The 22,431-nt window shown below is 41.6% G+C and overlaps 1 protein-coding gene across 10 annotated transcripts in view; it reads right to left on the bottom strand.

The window, feature by feature from the left end:
- The window catches only part of Add1 (adducin 1), a 59,408-nt gene that overhangs the window by 8,332 nt on the left and 28,645 nt on the right, over nt 1-22,431 (bottom strand). For 4 of the 10 annotated variants that reach the window (XM_027387156.2, XM_035452317.1, XM_027387161.2 and 1 more), the window contains 10 exons: nt 21,090-21,241; nt 14,925-15,005; nt 14,548-14,697; nt 11,982-12,125; nt 11,793-11,891; nt 10,896-11,072; nt 7,899-8,243; nt 5,342-5,443; nt 4,628-4,717; nt 3,813-3,905 (listed from right to left, as the gene is read on the bottom strand). In XM_027387156.2, coding sequence (XP_027242957.1) covers nt 3,813-3,905; nt 4,628-4,717; nt 5,342-5,443; nt 7,899-8,243; nt 10,896-11,072; nt 11,793-11,891; nt 11,982-12,125; nt 14,548-14,697; nt 14,925-15,005; nt 21,090-21,241 — 1,433 coding nt within the window. The remainder of the gene's footprint in view (nt 1-3,812; nt 3,906-4,627; nt 4,718-5,341; nt 5,444-7,898; nt 8,244-10,895; nt 11,073-11,792; nt 11,892-11,981; nt 12,126-14,547; nt 14,698-14,924; nt 15,006-21,089; nt 21,242-22,431) is intronic. The other 6 variants (XM_027387158.2, XM_027387162.2, XM_027387159.2 and 3 more) reach the window with 3 other exon arrangements.

Below are 22,431 nucleotides of genomic sequence, written 5' to 3'. Positions count from 1 at the left end.
AAGCAAAGCACTAAGGCAGCTCTTGACTACTACCATAGAAAAGATGAAAGACTGTAAAGACCTACCCACAGTGGGAGCGAGAGGGCAGCCTGCCCACCCCACTGCCAGGAGGAAAGTGGCCCTCAAGGGTTCAACGACATGGCCCAGAAGATACAAACATGCACATGACTAAATGACAGCTATGAAACCATGGTATCCCAAACCATTCAGATGGTAGGCCTGGAGCCTCAGATCACACATTGGCAAGTGGTGAACACCAGAGGGAGTCAGTGTCTTGACAGTACTAGTTCCTAGAGACAGTCAACCCACACCAGCAACTAGTCTTCAGGCACTGACTGGAGAAGCTGGTGTGTCTGGTTGAATAGGGGACAAAGTATTTAGAGTATTCCATGTGTAAGTGGTGGCACAGATGCCCGCAGGAGAAAAAGGCAAACATACTGAATAGACAGGCAGCTTTGTTGAAGAGCCTAAAGACCCATGGTGAAGGAACCCTTCCTTAGGTCTCGCCTAAGGATGACTGACTTTTCATTTATGAGTAGCCCATCCACTGCAAGACAGAAAGGAATTTGAATTCTGTCACTTGCTAATGATGGCTGAAACAAGCCCTTTCCTGTCCAACGGCCTTACTCTACTTTAGTATTCACAAAAGTACCCTATCAGCAAGACTCTCCAAGCAACAACATTCTGTAAACACAGCAGTATGCTGGCAGCACCTAAGAGTCACCATGTCCAAGTTCATGTAATCAAATGACGCAGTTATCCACATCACTGAGACAGCAAGGCTTCTGCACCAAGTCCTGATGTCCTAGAGGATAAGCAAGACTCCCCTGTTGGATCAGCTGGCCCTCAAGAAGCACACAGCAGCCCCTCCACCAGCCAAGGTGCTGATAAGATCAACTGTAAAAAAATGTCAGGCCACCTCTGATTGAGCCTTTCCTTCAAGAAGGCAGGATCACGAAAGCTTAATATTTTCTCACTCCTGGACTATGACTGAAACAAAGACTCCAAGGTCTGAGTTAGTGAGCAGAACAGCAGGTTTTCATCTCTCCAGACCGACTTGAGTCTAGGCTCTTCAGCTCACTCATGCTTTTCCACTCCCAGAAGTAATCTCTCTTTTCCTTAGGAGCTATTTCTGTTCCATCTTAACTTAAAAACCATGACTTCCAAACCAGGTGTTGGTGGCACACACCTTTAATCGCAGCACTTGAGAGGCAGAGGCAGGCAGATCTCTGTGAGTTCGAGGCCAGCCTGGTCTCCAGAGCGAGTGCCAGGATAGGCTCCTAAGCTACACAGAGAAACCCTGTCTCAAAAAACCAAAATAAATAAATAAACCGTGACTTTCTGCCTCTCTCCTCCTGCAGCTATCAAGATTTTCACCTAACCTGTATTGCTTTTCTTTTTTGAGACAGGGTTTCTCTGTATTGTTTTGGAGTCTGTCCTGAAACTCGATCTGTAGACCAGGCTGGCCTTGAATCACAGAGATCCACCTGCCTCTGCCTCCCAAGTGCTGGGATTAAAGGCATGCGCCACCAACGCCTGACCCTATATTGTTTTTCTTTTAAACTCTTAAAAAAAAAAAACTGCCCATGATATAAAGTGAATGAGAGAGAGAGAGAGACACTCAGATCTGACTTTCACAGTACTGGGCCATGAACATGCTAGGCAGATATCACAGGGTCAAAGAGTCCAAAAAATAGTCTTACTCCCCTTGGCATTTATTTCTGCCACACAGCATGAAGGGTAAGGCCCTAGTGAAGTGCCTGTTGGCACAGGAAAACTCACAATACATAGACTAACTGCAGAGTCCTTCCCTGCCATGAGCAGAGAGATGGCAAGATAGCTCTTTATACCCTTATCTCTACCACTTAATGCACTTGCAATAAAATTCAGAAGGTAACCCAGATTTTTATAGGTTCCACATTGGGCTGTGTGAAACTCAAGTAGAAAAGGCTCTGCTATCTCCTTAGCCTGGGGAAGGCAATCCCAGCACTGGACGAACAGCCATCAGCAATGAGGAAAAGTCCAAAACTAAGCAATTCCTTCCAAAAAAGCCACAAGTTCCCAAGTCCCAAAACCCTGTTTCTCAGGTACTCAAAAGAGACATAAGTCTCTCTGTGCCTGCCTCTCTGGGAGGGCATACTTAGGACACAGGTGTTTCTGAGCTCTGCACCAAACAAACCCTTCCTTTCTTAAGCAACAAGAAAAGTAACTAAGGTAGGGAACTTAATTTGTAAGAAGTTTACAAACTAGGTGAGCAGCTTCATGGAAGTGTACCTGCCTGTCATACAAGGTCCTGTGTTCCATCCACAGGTCAACATGCTCCCCAACCCAACGTAAGTGAGCTGGGGTTGGCCTGCACTGTGCTCTCCTGTGAACCTGTTCAGATGGTAAGAACATGACCTTGAAGCACCCACATGACCTGCCCACATCTGAATACGGCTAAGAACAGCAAATAAAGCTGTCACCAGATGAAGAACCAGTCCAAAATGCATCCTCTAACAGAGTTGGCTACCCTGAAGCTTTCCAAATAGCTCCAACAGTCAAAAACCTATGAAATGTACCAGGTCCAAAAGACAGAACAGCAATTGTGACTGTAACTATGCTGTAGCCCACAAAGCTGGAGGATCAGCCTATAGACTGCACCTAGGACAGATCACACACACACACACACAACTTTACAAACAGCAGGTAAAGACTATTATTAACTGATAGGCTCACATGACTTAAGGTTCAACGTACCAATAGGAAAGGCAAGCTGGAGGGTAGAGTATCCCCTCCCCTGATCTCTGGCAAATTCCTTCTAGAGGTATGTAGAAATAAACATAAAAGTGGGGAAACAAGACTCACTAGGTTGATATATAAATATGAAAATATGCAAAAATACTGCTATTGTGAGAGATTCCAGGCAGGAATTAAGGAGCCCAGTATTTATCTAATTCTATCTGGCAATCAGAACACCTTTTAAACAGTACTTGAATTTCATATCAAGTATGTAGAGAAAAGACAGCCTGGAAATACCCAACTTCAAGCTCTGAGCCATGCATTAGCCACTTTTTGTTTTGAGTTATCTCTTTTTTATTTTTTTTTTACTTATTTTATCTTATTTTTAATTAATTAATTACCTTTTGGGGGGAAAGAGCCTCTCTATGATGCCCAGGCAGACCTTGAACCTTCTTACCTGAGCCCTCAATTACTGGCTGTGCCACTATGCTTTATTCCTTTGTTTGTTGAGACAACTCTCCCTGTATGTTCCAGGCAGGCCTTGAAACATGATACCTTGAATCTTCATACCTCAGCCCTCCCCCCAAATGTTAGATCAGATTTTATTTAAAGTTAAAAATAAATGCATTTTATTTACAAGGGTTGACAAAGACTGTCATGTTTTATTTCTTATCCATCTGAAGGGACATCTTTAATAGGCTTCCAGTTATTACAATCAAAGCTGAACAAGTGAGGGAAGGTCACAGCAAAAGCTGTCACTGCCAACAGGGCCCAGACAAGCCCATTTGCAAATGTACCCTGTAAAAGGAAAACTCTGAAACCCAAAGGCAAGCACTAGCCAAGGTCACATTCAAAACTTCAGAAATGCACCATGTGGCTCCAGTGGACCATTTCAGGTAAAAACGTAAAATGCTGAAAATTATTTTTTTAAAAAAGAGCACACCTTCTATACAATCTCACAGAGGACTTAAAGGTCCTTGTCAAGCTGCTTCATTAACGAAGACAAAGCCTAAAGAGGGGAGCTGGTTTGGGGAGGGAAGGGAAAAGAGCACCGCGGACCAGTAGGTAGGTTAGGACAAGGCAGTGAGTACCTTTCTAAAAGAGACAGATTTAGCGGGACTAAAGGTCTGCTCTGTAAGCTCGAGCCCTTCGATAGTTTCCGTACAGTCAGAGAGGGGTGCGTCCTGCAACAGTAAACTGAGTCATCAGAGCACACCAGGCCCAACCTTAAAAATATCAACCAAGACCACGGGATGAAGCCAGCTAAGAGCATGCAGCAGGGGCTTTATAAACGGCATGGGTTGGTGATGACAGTGGTACGTGCAGACATTGGACATGAAACCAGGACCACAGCTGGCCAGATTTAAAAAATGCAACAACAATCATCGACTCCTGCAGTCAGACTGAAAGCATCATATGGCATCTTGATTTTCAAAGATAACTACTTACACTATTAGTGTCAATGGGCCACTCCATGTGAGTCATTTTACAGAAATGCATGTAAATGTGGTTGGAGCACATTTACAAGCACCCACCCACTCCGCATCCCAAGCAGCACTGTGTCGCAGACATGAGTATATACCAAAACAAAGGTCCATAGCCCACCCCTCTCCTAGCATTTACACAGCACCCGGAGGTTACCAGGAAACCCAGTTTCAAAGCAGTGGCAGATAAACCCCTTGAGTATGCATGCACTATAAGGAGCAGGGCTAGAAGGGTGGATACACCCTCAGCATGCTTATACTTGGTCTAGAACTCAAGTAAAGTATCTGGATTAGCTGAATATTTTTAACACTGTCCTAGAATACTCACCTTATAACATCATTCTCTCCCAAGACATGAATAACTTTGGAGTAGATGGTCTTAGTCACCACCCACTAATGTCAGACACACTGTGTTTTCTTACCTGAACGAGGCTTCTGTCCATCACTACACCACACAAAACCTGGGACTGAGGTCCTGCTGTCTTAATGTCCTGTAAGTTCTGCTCTCGAATCTGAGGATAGGAAGAAAAGAGGCACATGAGCAGTACAGAGAAGGCAAGCTTTAACTTTCAATCCTGTTGTTTATACACTTAGACCCTGGCCATGTGCAAGCTAGGCCCCATGATGGCAGGATGGCTAGGACACACCTAATTTTGGGTACTGGCCGAACTGCACACAGGAGTGATGAACTACAGGCATGAAGGGCTGGGCTACTCTTGTCTGTTCACACCCTCCACGTGGCTCTGGCAAGATACAGATCTTCCACTAAGTACCTTCCAAGGTACTTAGTAAGTCAGTGGGAAATTCTTGCTATGCATCCGTCTTTTAGTAACACTGCAAATGCTGATGGCTCTCATGGTCTAACACACCAAACACTATTCACGGCTCTCTGAATGAATCCTAAAAGACGGGGGCAACTGTGTGTTCCTATTAGGATCAGGCTCTGCAGTTTCCACTTCAGAACTACTATTGAGCAAGCATCAGTTTAAAAAACAGTGGAACCCCAACCTATGAGCAGAAGCAACACTGCAGAAAGATAACTCTGCGAGAAAACGCACACTCTTTACCCCATAGCATATGGCACCCCTCCCAACTCTACACTCACACTCCCACCAAATGTAGACAGTAATACACACCTTGTTCCTCATCTCCTGGACCTCTTTTGGGTTAGTGTTCAATGGAACAAACAGGTTAGGGACAGCAGAGGTGGAAGTTCTATGTCCATCCTCTTTAGTCCACTGTAATATCAAGAATAGGTGAAAAGTCAGAATTATGACAACAGTAAATGACACCATAGCATCCAATTTGTCCAAATAATATCACGTCTGATCATGCACTGAACATCACAGGACGGAACCAATGACCACATTTCCTGGGTCACCCAGTAGAGTCACTATAGGAGTGGGATGTGGCCACAAAAAAAAAAAAAAAAAAAAAAAAACTAGCAAGTGATGGGACTCAAAGTCCTAACTGATAGAAAAAGGGGCATGAACAAAGCTCAAAATCTGGCACGCAAAGGCAACTACACAGCTGAGCATCATAACCCGTGGACCTGCCAGAGGAGGACCCCCAGAGACCATTGGTTCACCGCCCTGAGAGTCACCCAACACCAAAGCCAACTGGAAGCGTGGGATGACAGTCATGAGAAGCAATGTGATGCTCCTACCCCAGGGGTAGGCAGAGACTGCACGTGAGGCGAGAGTGGGCATCACCAAAGTTTTGCATTAAAATAAATGAAAACATCAGAATGTACCAATTATACACTATTCAACCCAAGAAAAGTACTGTATTAGCACCAATACAGTAGCTACCTAGTAGAAGATTTTGGTGATGTCAAATATTTTATATAACTTAATACTTTTAAGTGTTACAAAAATATCCCAAACAAACTTAAAGCGCTTCATGAGTCCTCGAAGGCTGTTTTAGGTATCAGTGCACATTGTTCACAAGCTGCACTTTTTATTAATTATTTCTCATTTTTTTGGCTCTCCAATAAAACAAGAGATTTTTAGCCAAATTCTAATACTTAAGTACGAGTGGGCACTGAACAGTAAAACAAGCCATCTTGCGAGAGTTATGCCTTTCAGAATATTTTTGAGAGGCAATAAAAGAGCCATAAACCATAAAGGACTTTAAAGGAAGCAACAAAACCATCAAATGCTTAGCCACTGTGAAGGAGTGTGGAATGGGCATGGAGCCATGGGTACTCACTGATGCTTATCTTCTGAGACAAAAATAACTCCAGCTTTTTATTAAAAATAATTTCAGTAAAAACATTAAAACAGCCACTCAGAAGCTTGAACACATTTGAAAATAGCAATTATTATAAATTAAAATATACCAACCTGGGCACACTGCACTGAACTTGTGTTACTCCAGAACAGTAATAAACACAGATATGCTGACCAGGCCCTTTGAAGCACACATCGACTAAATGCCTCAAATAACTTGACTTTTCAAGCTAAGTTCCAGTGCTTGAAGCTTCTGCTGCAGATGTGCTCTGCAAAGCCTCCAGCAATGCAGAGCGCTCACAGCATCAGCAGACAGGGGTTTGTTTGTAAGGTACATTTCTTTTTACAAGTAAATCAAATGAAGAAAACAAGGGCAGGGGGAAGGAAGAGGAGAGCCACACATTCAAGCCCTGAGGCCAGCTGCAGTCAAGCAGGGTTCCTGCCCACATGACACAGCTGCTCAGGAGCCTGGAGGCTCCTCACCACACCAGAGCCACCTAGAGAAGAGAAAACCTTCTTTTTCTTTTAAGTGTTTAAAGTAAAAGCATGTTTAAATGGAGAATACTTTCCTGTCTGCTTGTCCCTGCCTCAGGACAAGCTGGGCTAGCTGAGCTTGTCATGCATGGACAGCATCCCTGCACGAGGGACTGTGGCTATGGGCTTTTGCTACATATCAGCTTAGTATCTGGGCAGATTGTCCAAGCTAGCCTATACAAAATTATGACTCATCCTTGGAGGGATATTTCGGCAGTGGGGCACCAAGCAACTCTCAAGGCAAATGAGAACCCTGAGCAGCAATCATACTTAAACCAGTACCCCTGGCCGTGTCCTGTTGCTGGTGCCTGTAGATGGCCTGCGCTGCACTTGGGTCATGCCACACCCAGCAGGAGTCAAAAGACTCACCACCATGGCTGTCTACTCACATGCAACAGTCCATGCAGAGGGCAGCGGGTGTGAGCATTCGGAGGCTGTGGGATAAAGGGAGGCAACAATGCTGAAAGAGGACAAGGGTCAGTAAAGAACTGGCCACAAGAAAAAAACTGCTTAAGAAGACACCAGAGGCAAAGAGGTTTTGATAACATGACGAACTGAAGAGTAAGGTTTATGCCATAAGTACCTTTTTATAAATGAAGTTGTAAGGTGCCTCAGACACACACTGAGTTAAAGGAGAGCTCCTGCTTTTCGATTAACTCACGTAAGTTCTTTAGTACTTTTGCTATGTGTGAGGTTGGGTTAGCCAGAATTACTGAAGAGGCACACTGTATCTTAAGCAGTTTCAAGAAGATAGTATTAACTGGGATTTTAGCTAAGACATAAAGTAGATTTTAGCTCAGAAGGAAGCAAGTCACATAGGCAGTGCTCACTAGTGAGGTCAGAAAGGGAAGTTCCCAAAGCCTCCGAAGCCCCAGCTGCCCAACTTGCTCTACATCATCTAACTATGAACAGTAAGGTAGGCACAGACCAAGCAGTTGGTAATACAGCTTGGCACGCAGACACCGGACGAGAGAGACTGCAGCAAGGGTTTCACGTGATCGTGTGTAATGTTCGTCCACACCTTAGTCTTCGACTTGGGACTGCTTCCATTCTGCCCCTCCTCAGAAGCTTCATCACCCCGGCCAGAGTTCAGCCATCTTGTCTTCTCTCGCTGCTGCTTCTGAAAACTGTGTCTGAGAGGCGAACAAGTGCCCGAATCGCCGTCACTAGCAAAGGAGTGGCCTGTGACACTGGCAGGGACTTCCACATCACTGTACTTTTTAGACCTCTCCCTCAGAGCAGGGTATCGATAAGGGTAGCCAGTTCTGTAGCCCTAGAATCCAAGCAGAGAGAAACACTCCAAATCTCAAAACAAGGTTTTACTTTAGATATCTTATGAGAAAGCGCCTCAAAAAAAAAAAATAAGAAAGTAAGAAGGAAGGGAGGAGGGAGGAAGAGAGGGAGGGAGGGGGAGAGAGAGAGAGAGAGAGCCAAAAGTATCCTTTGGCTTGCATAGCACATGCACACATATCCCAAAGAATCTCAAGAACTGGTGCTCAGATGTTTGAGCACAACGTTTGAGTTCAGTCTTAGCTTGAGTTTATGATTATCTGTGAGGCTTTGAAGGATGCACCCCACCTAATCCACACTTCTATTGGGTCAACTTGTTTGCTAACTTCCTCACAAATAGCTGGAGACTTCCTCATCTCAAATATCCAATATTTAGCACCCAATAGTTGAGACAAACAAATTGCACAGGAGACCCCAGGTCTCTGTCACTCCCTCCCCTCTGGGCCTAGGTGGAACTTCCAAATCTGCTTCTATGCCTTGACAATCACTGGAGATAACAGACATGGATTACACAGAACAACAGTGCCTGTTTTATGGGTCTCCCTCCACATTGCTAGCTCTGGGAAAAAAAAAAAAAAAAAAAAAAAAAAAAGCTACCATGGATACTGCAGCCACAAAGAAACAGAAATATTCTCTGGAAGTGAATCGTCCCTCAAGCCTTCAGAGTTCATTGGTGCCTGGATTGCTGACCCAGGAAGTGGTGAAATACTAATGATATGCTGTCTCAAATCACTAAGCTGAAACTATTTTTGCTATATAACATAGAGAAAGGGTCACCAAGATGACTCGGCAGATGAAGGGTGCTTTGCTAATGAACTTGACAATCTGATTTCAGTCCTGGAACCCATATGTTAGAAAGGGAAAACTGACTCTTGCAAACTGTCCTTTGACTTCCACATGTGTACCACTGCATGTACTCCACACACAAACACAAAAAAAGTTATCTTAGGAAACAGAGAGGTAACACTATGTGTCAGACAAATGTTTACTAAATTATTTAATGGGTTCAAACTCAAAATGAGTCCCTCACTGAAGTTCATAATGCAAGACACATGAGACTATGGAGGCCACATCCACACATTCAAGAGGCTACACCTGTGACAGGAGTACTTTAGAACTATCCCCATAGGCAGCATAATAGGAGGCTACTTTGGAAGGTGGTGTCATTGGCTTCATATGGTGATATATCACTTATGATTTATTAAAGCTTGCCTGAAGATTCAGAAAGCAAAGTCAGCCATAAGCCATAAAAGCCATATACACACCTTTAATCCCAACAGTCAGAAGCTAGAGATGGTGGTACACCCCTTTAATCCTAGGACTCAGGATTAAGAGGTAGACAGATCTCTGTAAGATCAAGGCCACTCAGATCTACCCAAGAGTTAATCAGGCTAAAAGAGAATTATAGCTCACACCTTTAATCCCAGAACTCATTAGAGGTATATAAGACAGGAACAAGGTCTCAGTATCAGGCATTCACTCTCCAGCCACTCTGGGGATAGGAGCATTCACTCTCCAGCCACTCTGGGGATAGGAGCATTCACTCTCCAGCCACTCTGAAGATAGGAGCATTCACTCTCCAGTCACACTGAGGATAGGAGCATTCACTCTCCAGCCACTCTGAAGATAGGAGCATTCATTCTCCAGCCACACTGAGGATAGGAGCATTCACTCTCCAGTCACATTGAGGATAGGAGCAACCATTCACTCTCCAACCACCTTGAGAAAAGGAGCACCCCAGTCCTTTTAGAGGTAAGAGCTCTCTACTAGCTCATCTACTTGGCTTCCCTGATATTGAACCCCAATATCAGTCTCTGGGTTCATTTATTTATCGTGTTACAGCTTCATCTGTCAACTTGGCAAAAACCTAAAGTCAGCTTGGATAATAGAACCTCATCTGAAGAATACCTTCAATCAGACTGACCCATGGCCACGTCTGAGTTATTTAATAATTATTAATTGATGTAGGAAGGCCCAGCCCATTGTGGGAGGTGCCATTTCTAAGTAGCCGGGCCTTACATTGTATAAGAAAAGTAGCTGAGCAAGACAGACGGAGAAAGCCAGTAAGCAGAATTCCTTCATGAATTTTGAATTTTGCTTTAGTTGTTGCCTTGAGTTGCTGTCATGTCCTGACATTCAACAATAATAAATTGTGCAGGATGAAATAAAATCTTTCCTTCCCTAGTTGCCTTTGGTTAGTGTTTTATCATAAAAATACAAAGCAAACCAAGATAGTAATTGGTACCAGAATAGTAGGTTGTAATGTACCTTTACCATGTCTTTTTGGGGAGGACTGTGAAGTTTTTTGAAGTGGATTGTTCTATGGCTGCTTGAAACAATGTTGAGAAAAATGCAGGCCTGGCTTGTGAGGCTTCAGAGAAGATATATTTGAATTAAGAACCTATAATTGCTGGTTAGCTGGGGCTGAAGACCCATCTGTGATTAACAAGACACAAGTACTACATTGACTATGGATGTTTAATCAACTGGGTTTGAAGAATCAGCTGATAATTCCTCAAGATGGCAGTGTGACAACATTCAAATACACATGGAGACAGCCATTTCAACTGCTACACAAATAAAATTTGAGCTTTAGAACAATGAGGTTGTTGTCAAATGGAAGCACCATTCTCACCAGATTATCGAGCATCCGCATAAGAGCTTCAAATTCCTGCTCCCCAATCTGCCATGTGGGAGGTGATCCAGTGCTCTCCTCTGCTGGAGTCCCTGGAGAACGGGACTTGGCTTTGTACTTCCCAGGATCCAGTAGGACTAAGTTGTCTGGTCCTCCAGCACTGGCCAGAGTTCGAACCTTTTCAAAAACAAGTAAACATTATGACTTGGTTCCAAATGGAGATCAAGAGAACCAGATGACCCACAAAGAGATACTGTAACACACACAGCTCTCCAATGAAAGCAATAAAACATATGGGACAGGGCTGGAGAGATGGCTCAGAGATTAAGAGCACTGGCTGTTCTTTCAGAGGTCCTGAGTTCAATTCCCAGCAATCACATGGTGGCTCACAGCCATCTCTAATGAGATCTGGTGCCTCTTCTAGTATGCAAGCATACATGCAGGCAGAATGTTATATACATAATAAATAAATCTTTATAAAAAACATGTGGGACAGCTGATTATAAGGCCATTTTCGGGGATTTTTCTTTACAGTGACAAAATATGGACATTCATAGGAAAATGGAAATTATTCCTCATTACCTGGAAGATGTCATAATGAGTAGTAGGGACAGCAGGAGGTGGAGGCAGGGCATAGCATATTTGTGTGTGTGTGTGTGTGTGTGTGTGTGTGTGTGTGTGTGTGTGTGTACTCCAAAAGTGATGCATGCATGTATATGTATAAAAAACTAGAAATAAAAATCCCAGCAATCTTTTGTAAGTTCCAAATCATGAGTTCATCATGGCTAAGGGATTGATCAATTGATCAAACGTTCATTCTTGCAAGTCAAGTACCAGCAAATCCACATGAACCCCAGAAACATCCAAATAAACTATAAGCTAAATACAATGGCCTACCTGGATCTCACATGCAACCACAAGGTTATGGATGTAATAAAAGGCTTCCTCCACACTCTCTCCAACTGACACAAGCCCATGATTCCGGAGAATGAGAACCTAAGAGAAAGTCAGGGAGACCTGTAGAACAAGGCATCAAGACTGACCATTCTGGACTCTACAGCTGAAATACCATGAGATGTTACTGACCTTGCTTTTAGGACCAAGATTTTTCTGAATCAAAATTTTTTCCTCTTCATCAACCAAAATGCCATGATAGTCATGATAAGCAACATCTCCAAGGGAAAGTGCCTCCGGGGAGATAGGCAAGAGCCCACATTTCATTGCAGAGACCTACACACCAAGTGGCCACCATGACAAAGAAAAGTCACAGTTAAACAGAATTCATGACACACAAATGCTTTCCTCATAGAAATAAAATGACAGTTACATATATTTAATTTCATTCTCTTGTTGGAAATAAATGAACCCATAAACTTCAATATAAACTTTACTTGTAGGGCCCCTGACATTATCTGGGAGAACTTGGGAGAAAACCCATGCCTGGAATTTCCCAGTGATTACAAATACTATGCCAGTCAGTTCTTATTAACACAGTGAGTCTTCATGAAAGGAGCACACAATAGGCCCTATGAGGAGTTGTGTCTCAAAGGGAAAACTTCCAAGTGCTTCAAGGTTTTGTTCACATTTTAATTTAGGCTGTAGATAAGAGAAAAAAATCTGAAAATTAGATAAAAATTATACCAAACAGACAATTACATAACGATAATTCCTCTTATAGGTATCTAAATAATATAGTAAAGTGAGTTTTTTGGTTTTGGGTTTATTTTTTTGAAACTGGGTCTTTTTTTTTTTAAGGACATAGGATCTTTTATTTTATTTTATTTTATTTATTACTTATACAGTTTTCTGTCTGCATCTGCATGTATGATTGCACACCAGAAGAGGGCAGCAGGTCTCATTGTAGATGGTTGTGAGCCACCATGTGGCTGCTGAGACTTGAACTCAGAACCTCTGAGCCATCTCTCCAGCCCAAAACTGGGTCTTAATATGCAGCTTTGGAGCTCACTATGTAGACCAAGCTGGCCTCAAACTCACAGAGATCTGCCTATACCATTGGCATGTACCACTACACCCGGCAATATAGTAAAGGGTTTTTTGTTTGTTTTTATTTTTTGTTTATTTGTTTGTTTCCAAGGGCTGCTAGTTTTGGCAGCCCTGCAACTAGCTCTATAGACCAGGTGGCCTAGAAATCACAGACACTTTTAAAGTAGAGTCACAAATAAAAAATAAGCAGCCAGGCATGGCGGGGTCTGTCAGTCCAGCTACTCACAGACTGGGGCAGAATGATCTTAATTTCAAAAGCAGCCTGGGCTACAGGATAAAACTTTGACTCAAAATAATAAGTAAAAAGAAAATTAAGGAATATCTCAGTGTAGAGCACATGCCCTAGTATTCATAAGGCCTTTGCTTCAATCCTCAGTACTATAAACAAACAAACAAAAATTTACACAGCCTTTATGCTTCCTAAAATTCCCCCAAATGTGTCCAAAAATATGCTAGTTTTTAACATTTATTTAAGCTGGTCATGGTGGTATAAGCCTGGTGGTATAAGCCTTTAATCCTAACACTCTGGAGGCAGAGGCAGGTAAATCTGTGAGTTCAAGACCATCCTGGTCTATAGAGAAAGTTCCAAGATAGCCAGAGCTACACAGAGAGACCCTATCTCAAAAAACAGAAGAAAAAAATAGAAATAAAGAAAACATATGTTCAGCTGCAATGGTAAAGAGCTATAGTCCTCAGACTGAGAGGCTAAGGCAGGAGAATCATATGTTCAAGGCCAACTTAGACTACATAAGGAGACCCCATCTCAGTAGCCTGGGGCAAAAGAATTGCTACAAGTAGCTATACAGTTCCAGGTCACCAGGGCTACATAGCAAGAGTCTATCTTTTAAGAAGAAAGGGAAGAAGGGAGGAAAGGAAGAGAGGAGGGAGGGAGGGAGGGAAGGAAGTCAAACTAGAGGCTGAAGGTATAGCTCAATGTTATATGTAGGCTTAGTTTTATCCCCAGCAACATATACACACAGAAAGAGAGATTTTTAAAAGGAAAAATCAAACCATTGGAAAGTTTTTATTCCTGTGTGTGACTGAGATATACAGGAAAAGTGTAGATGTGGGTAAATACCTGTACAAGCATATACACCAGAGAAAGACAGCAATTATTCTGCTCCATTGCCGTCCACCTTATTACCTTTGAGAGAGTGCCTCTCTCTAAACCTAGAGCTGGGCTGGTAGCCATCAAGACCCAGTAATCTTCCTTTCTCTGCCCCCTCACAGTGATGAATTTACATGTATTCATGCAACCACACACAGTTTTTTATGTGGATCCTAGGTACTTGAACTGAGGTCCTTTGTTCAAGAAGTAAACATTCTTACTTGCTGACCCTCTCCCCAGCTCCAAGCATTATGTATGTATGTGTGCATAAAATATGTAACAATTTAGAATCATTTACTTCCTACAACAAGTAAAAGCAAGTCAGAGCTTTAAAATCTACAAAGAAAGCTGGGCATAGTGGTGCATGCTTGCAGCCCCAACATTTGGGAGGCAGAGGCAAGCAGATCTCTGTGAATTTGAAGCCAGCCTGGTCTACACAATGAGTTCCAGGACATCCAGAGATACATAGAGAGACCCTGTTTTGAAAAACAAACAAACAAATAAATAAAACATATGAAGCTCCCACTGTGGCATACTCACCGCAGCCCCTGCTGGTGTGTGAATGTGCACAATACATTTAGCATCTGGTCGAGCAGCATAAATTGCAGAATGCAATGTGAAGCCAGCCTGATTTACTCCTAGGTTAGTACTTCCACGATCCACTATGTCTCCTTGTAGATTGACCTTAACCTGCAAACAAAGAGGCAAACCTTTAAATTTCAAGATGACTTCAAGGTACCCTTATTAGTAAACTCTGAAAGTCAAATTCAAAGTGTCCATGGCTTCTTTCAAAGGTTCCTCTCTGAACAAACCACAGTTTTATATATTCAATTAGGCTCTGCAACTAGACATAAGAGCACTTACAAGGTCTAATATAATCTTTATAACCATGATGGCAAAGAGAAGGGCATTCTCACCAAGCTAGATGCAGTCACTTCACTGTAGAGAAGTCCAAAAGGTACAATGAGGAAGTGTTCCTGCTCAGAGTTCACTCTGGTCTGTGGGAAGATGCCTGAGTTAGCACAGAAGTTCAACTAAAATTAACTGTGTCACTTACAGGATACAAACTCACAGGTGAATAAATTATGGAGGAACTAAAGCATACAGTCTATCACAAAGCTAAGATGTACTGAACACTTACTGTACTGTACAGCAATTTAACTTATCAAATACGTACTGGTCATGCCAATAAAAACTGACTTTACAGGGAACAAGCCAAACAACCCAGTTCAACACTCACCCTCTGATATGTAAAGTAGTCATTGTAAACTTATTCTGTGGCCATCAGTCTCATGGAAAAATGGTGCCAATCCTCAGAAGTAGAATAATGAAAAACAAAACCCTATTTAAAGTTTTTCAAGGGGCTAGAAACATGGCTCAACAATTAAGAACACTTGCTGCTCTTGCAGAGGACCCAGGTGTGGTTCTCATAATGCATATCAGGCAGTTCACAACAGCCTATAAGTCCAGTTCCAGGGGATCCAACCCTATTTCTGGACTCTGTGAATACCTGTTGTGGCATATTTGTTTAACTGAGTAATGATGTGTTGCATTTGTTCATGCTGTATTTGTTTAACAATGTGAGGATGTGTTACATTTGGTTATGCTGCATTTGTTTAATTACTAAAGACCTGTTGTGTGTGTTTCACATTGTCTGCCTAAGGAATCTGATTTGTCTAATAAAATGCAAAATAGCCAGTAGCTAGGCAGGAGAGGGATTGGCAGGGCTCATGGCCAGAGAGAATAAGTAGGCTCTGGAGAGAAGAGAATGAGGAAGAAAGAAGGACATGCCCAAGGCCAGAAGCCAGGCAGCGGCCAGCCAGCCAGATATGAGAAGCAGGAAAGTGAGATATATATGGAAAGAAAGGTTAAAAAATCCCAAGGCAAAACATAGATGAAGAAAAACAGGTTAAGTTATACGAGCTAGTGGGACAAGCATAAGATAAGGTCGAGCATTCATAAGTAATAAGAAGTTTCTGCATCATGCATTGGGAGCTAGTTGGTGACCCAAAAGAAAAAGCCTGCTACAGATACCTGCACACATGCGGTTTCCATACAGAAAAGCAGGCACACATAAAATACCTAATAACTAAAAGTTCCAAGCTAGATTTTGATAACACATAAACCTGTAGGATGATGGAAAGGTGAGCACAAATGAACACATTTTTCTCAATGTTTGATGCAGTTTTGAAAATCTCTATACCAAAACAGTATCACCCTCTGGTTTTTCTGCATCTTCCACAATGTATGTCTCTCTCTACAACAATTCATTCAGCACAAAAGGGCACTATATATCCAGCATATACCAGACAATCAGAATATAGCAATGAAAAAGAAGAGCTCTTCCCACAGTAAAAGAAATCTCATTTCATAAGCAATGATTTTTGGATAGACTTAAGTGCTTCTCTACAAGGCAGGCATGGTGAAGCATCCCTGTGATTCTAGCACTTGGGAAGGAAGCTAAATTATAATGATCCTGAGTTCTCAAGAGCTTCTAGGTAAGACTTTAATCTCAAAAAAAAAAAAAAGTTCTTAAAGACTAAACAGAAGCATGTACACAACTACTACTGGTTAACAAACTCTGCAATACTAGCTACTCTTAGGTACAGTATTTATAGAGGGAGAGGAGGGAAGAAGAATTAATTTCCTAGTTATTAATGAATTGGAGAATTTTTCATATGATAAAATATTTTACTTTTTTCTATAAAGTTATTTTCTTGTATTTTGTTCATTTTATTCTGATTTCTCCTTTCTTTTTTTTTTCCCCCTGAGGCTAGCATGGTCTATACAGCAAGTTCCAAGTCAGCCAGAGCTATACAGTGAGACCCTTGCTCAAAAGACACAATTCCAATTGTAAGCTTAACAAATTTACATGTTTTAATAGAAAACACTCAAAATATGAAATTCTTAGTCTAAAGCAAAAGGGATTACACACAAAATTTACACATCAAATGAAAGTAAAGCATTTCAGGGTAGATTTCTTCAACAGTGGTCTCTCTGAGCCTGTGCCCTTGTCTACCAGCACTCCTCTGTAAATGAGATGGACAGCCTCAGCCCCTTAGCCATCCCTAAAATCCAAGCACACCCAGCACTCAGGAAGAGGTGGGCTGTATTGCTGCAGAGATCAATACTATATTCCCCACACCCAGTGCACTGGCCCAAAGATGAACTTCAGACTAGAGCTGAACCAATTATCTATGAGCTTCTACAAGTGCCAAAACTTAACACAGGACAGGAAGAGGGCACACCAGCCGAGGGTCTCCAAGAAAGGCCCTCAGGCCAGAATCCCAGATGGGCCACCCAGGCTTGTCCTTCCCCATCTCCAAGGCTTCTCTAAATCTGACACAATGTTAAAGATCTAAGTCAGATGATCCTCTCCAAGCCTCCAACACCTGTCAGCACTTTAAAATCCCCTTAGCAGAAAATCCCTGACCCTCTTTTAGAGAAGGGACAGAGTGACCTCTTAGCACTTACTTTTGCACTGATACTGTTAATATCTCTTTCCTGTTAAGTATCTACATAATAATATCTAGATGGTAAGATGGGTGTCTAGTGGCAAAACAAATGAATGCCATAAATTTCAACAACAAAACACTCTAAAATTTAAAAAGCCAAGCCGGAGGTGTTGATGGGGTGCTTTCTTCTTCAAAGACTCTGGTTCTAGTTCATGCAATATAGAAAATCTTTTTGGTAACTTGGATTTTTTTAACTATGCATTAATAACCAAGCAGATCACTTAAGACAGAACAGTAAACATTTAACTGGCATTTTAATTCTGTCAATGCCAAACAATTACAAGGGAGAGGGGAAAAGCCTACAATCTGAGTCAAAGGCACTAAAATAGCATGTATAACAGGGTGAGTTATACACAGCATTTTAAACACATGCAAATAATGAAGCTAGTGTTAAAACCAGGGACCACATTTCCTATTCCTGTTACAGCTGTAACATCTGCATGGAAGCAATCAGCATTAAATCTCCATCTGAGCTTTCTATCCAGTATAATTAGCGGAAAGACCAGCAACTTTCCAGCATGCCAGGATGTGCAATGGCATATGAATTAAGCTAACTGGACTACTGTCCAGCTATCAAAAGTTCCTAGTGAATTCTTTTTCACAGTTTTTGCTAAAGAAGTTTTATTTTGGCCAAGGCTGGTCACCATTCAATGTTTTAGGGCACACCTAAACTGTGCCAGACCTACAACAGGAAGCACAACAGCAGCTCTGCTTAGAGAGCTGATACTCCTGTGGACAACTAGGCCATAAGAACGTGCACAAATGCACTTGGGAGGCTGAGGTAGGTGGATCTTCATGAGTTCAAGGCCAGCCTGGTCTACAGAGCAAGTTCCAGGACAGCCAGAAGAGAGACCCTATCTAGAAAAACAAAAAAACATAAAAAATAAAAAGAATGGGCACAGACACTGCTACACAAGAATAGACAAGGATAACACTCTACACCACACAAGAGCGCAGCACACAGTAACAAGCACACGGCTTGCATTTTGAAAAAAGTTCATTTTAACAGCAATATATCAAGCAGATAAAGGGAGGCAACTCAGCATCTGCAGCACAGATTAATGCTAAGAGACACTAGCACAGCACACTACTAACAAGGAAGGCACCAGGCCTCAACTTCAGGAGGTTTAACATTCCTCTGAGTCCAAAAGGGAACTAAACTAAGCTCCAGATATGAGTTCACTCGTGGAAAACCTCCACAGATGTATATGGAGAAAAAGCTCAAACAATCTAAATAGCTGCTAGTACTGGCTACCTCAAGCAAATAGAATTTGGCAGGATTATGAGTTTTTATTTAGACATCTCCAACACCTATATAATTATTATATTTTTATATATTATATAAATATTTATATATTACATAATATATTATATATTTATATATTATTATATTATATAATTGTTATAATAAGCAAGCATTATAATAATAATTTTTAAAACTCAATATTGCAAGTTGGGGGTCTGTCTGGGTCACAAACTGAGTTAAGGCCAGACTCAAAAAAAAAAAAAAAAGTAAATGTGGGTACTAGAGAGATCACTCAGTGATTAAGAGTGCTTTCTGCTCTTCCAAAGGACCCAAGTTTAATATGAGCACTGAGCACCCACACCTGGTAGCTCACAACCACCTGCAACTCTAGTTTCAACGGATCATACACATCCCTCTGGCATCAAACAGACATGTACCTAGGTAGGTTGATAGGCAGGCACGCATGTGCATATGCACACAAGCACGTGCACACACACATTAAAATAAACTTTTAAAAATAGTAAAATTTTAGTCAGGCAGTGGTAACACTCGCTTTTAATCCCAGCACTCCAGAGGCAGAAGTAGGTGGATCTCTGTGAGCTCAAGGCCAGTCTGGTCTACATAGTGAGTTCTAGGACAGCCAGACTACACAGATAAATCCTATCTAGAAAAACAAAACAATGGCTAAAGAGATGTAAGAACACTGGCTATCCTATGGTCTTGATTTCAATTCCCAGCACCCTCATGGTGGCTTACAACTGTCCATAATGAGATCTGGTGCCCTATTTCTCCTGCAGGCATACACACAGGCAGAATACTGTCTACATAATAAATAAATATATCTTTTTTGGTTTTTTGTTTATTGAGACAGGGTTTCTCTGTGTAGCTTTGGAGCCTATCCTGGCACTCACTCTGGAGACCAGGCTGGCCTCGAACTCACAGAGATCTGCCTGCCTCTGCCTCCTGAGTGCTGGAATTAAAGGCATGCGCCACCAATGCCTGGCATAAGTATATCTTTTTTAAAAAAGAAAAAAATAAAACAAAAAGGTAAAGTTTTTAATATCCAGTGAAAGAAACTAAATGAAAAAAAAAACAAGAAATTGAAACAAGCTGGAAAAATTATAAAAGAATGAGGAAAGAGAAAGCAGGCTGAGGTCCCTCAGGAGTCTAGAAGGAAGGAGGCAATGGGAATCATAAGTAGGAGGAAGTGTGGACAGAGACAGTAAGAGTTCCCTTATTTTCTATGACATAATCAAGGCAGTCACCCAAAGAAGGGCAGCAGGTGGTTTCTCTGGATTGATGTATTTGGTTACTGAGACAGGGTCACATGCAGCTCAAACTAGCCTTGAAACACAAACACAATCTTGAATTTCATTTTTTTACATTTATTTATTTATTTATTTATTTATTTATTTATTTATTTATTTATGGGGGGTGGTGGGCATGTGCCACAGCTCCTGTGTGAAGGCTAGAAATCAACTTGAAGGAGTTTGTCCTCCCTCCCTTCCTTCCATGTGGGTCCCAGGGACTGAATTCCAGCAGAATAAAACCAGCATAGAGCATTACTGAAATGATGGGCCATGAAAACAAGCTGAACAAAAAACAGAGTGAAGGATGGGCTGATTGGTTAGAAAATAGAAGGAACCGTGCACAAGGGCGGCTCCCTGATACAATCTGAGTTGGAACAATGGTTAGTACAGAGAGAGCAGACAGCTAGTAACATTTGTTACAAAACTAAACTGAGGAACAGACAGACCCTGATAATGCTGGTAAATGGCATAAAACAAGAGTAGATAAAAAAAAAAAAAAAAAAGTATAATACAGAGAAGCTTTGGCCAGAGTCATGAAGAAAATACACCATTGTTAGATTTGTAAGTCATAGATGAATTTTAGGAACCACTTATAATTTGTTAAACATTCATTTATTAGGTTAGCATGCAAGAAAGATGTTTTTAAGAACTACTCTCACCAGGCGATGGTGGCACACACCTTTAGTTCCAGCCCTCTGGAGGCAGAGGTAGGCGGATCTTTCTGAGTCTAGGATCTTTGTGAGTCTAGCCTGGTCTACAGAGCGAGTTCCAGGACAGGCTCCAAAGCTACAGAGAAACCCTGTCTCAACAAACAAAACAAAACAAAACAAACAAAACTACTCTCTTAACTTTTAATCTACACTTGCCAATTCTTGTGTTCTGTAGTAAGGACTCTGTTCTAAGCGTTACTAAAGCTGTCAGAAAAGATGGTGCTAGACAGTTAATGAGCTACATGCTACATCACCAAGTGGCTTCTGTGAGATCACTCAGTTATAAGTCTGGAGTACTCACTGTGATGTGATTGTAGATAAGCTGAGACCACCCAAAGAGATCTGCTAGTCTGTAAAATGCTGCCAGTTTACATCGCAATAACTTCTCCCCTTTGTCATACGCAATAGAATCAGATCCTCTAAGGTCATTCACAGGAGTAACCATACCAAGACCTAAGATAAAGAAAAACAAAAGTAAAACTTTTTTATTGGTATTTTATTTTCTGCATTTGTCAAGTGGAAATCAATTACCACAGTCCTATTTATTGTCCATATTAGACCATAAAATTTCAAAAACTTCAATGACAAAATGACAATGTTCTCTCTGGCATTAATATATAATTGAGAAATATATAACAAAAATGTAGCCAAATTTGTGAGATGCAACAAAAAATAGATTAAAACAAAATTTATGGCTTATGTGTGTGTGGGGGTGCCTGCTGGGGGCTCACGTCAGGAAAAGCCTAAAGACTAGACTGTAAGAAAAAGCAAAGCAATATTTCAAAGACTGTCTTAAAGGTAATTTATCAGTTTGTAAGATGTGAGTCCAAAAGAGCCAGCAGTTTGGTTCTTGAAAGATCTCTGAACCATGTTTAGTTACTTCATTGAGTAGGTCAGGATCAAGTCATGAAATAGGCAGAAAGAAAAAAAAACCCAGTAATGATATTTAATCTAGCAACAAATGAGATATGGTGAAGTAGACCAAATGGGTGACATTTGTCAAAAGACAACATGGCACAGAATATCACTGTTTAGATCAGGCATCAGAAATGTGGTGTATCAGTATGTGAAAAGGGACTCAAATATTTGTGGAAGGGAAGCGGATTATGGTGAATGCATGGCTAAAAATAATATGAGGCAGCAAGCAACAACAAACATAGCTTTTCTGAGTGGCCAGATAAAAGGAAAGGCATAGAAGGGACAATTCTTCTTTAATCATTGTTTGGTACAGTCTCCTTTCCATGCAAAATCTATAGTTTAAAGCTAAAGGTTAAAATTTTTATATAATTTGGGGTGGGGAGGATGGGGGGTGTACACCCTTATTCCCATAACTCAGGAGGCAGAGGCAGGAGGATCTCTGTGAGTTCAAGGCCAGTCTTAACAGAGGGAGTTCTAGGACTACACAGTACAAGCCTGTCTCAAAAAACACAAAACAAAAATTTTATTTTTTAAAAAAGGAAATTTATGGAGAAAAAAATAAATCCTGATTTCAGCAAAAGTTGGCTCTTTAAATTACAAAATTAAAGCCAGGTGGTGGTGGTACACACCTTTCATCCCAGCACTTGGGAGGCAGAGGCAGGAAGATTTCTGAGTTGAAGGTCAGCCTGGTCTACAGAGTGAGTTCCAGGACAACCAGGGATCCA

Source organism: Cricetulus griseus, assembly GCF_003668045.3.
Source record: "Cricetulus griseus strain 17A/GY chromosome 1 unlocalized genomic scaffold, alternate assembly CriGri-PICRH-1.0 chr1_1, whole genome shotgun sequence".
In the NCBI taxonomy this organism is placed as follows: Eukaryota; Metazoa; Chordata; class Mammalia; order Rodentia; family Cricetidae; genus Cricetulus; species Cricetulus griseus.
Note: the sequence above shows the minus strand (reverse complement) of the source record. Positions and strands in the feature narration are given on the sequence as shown.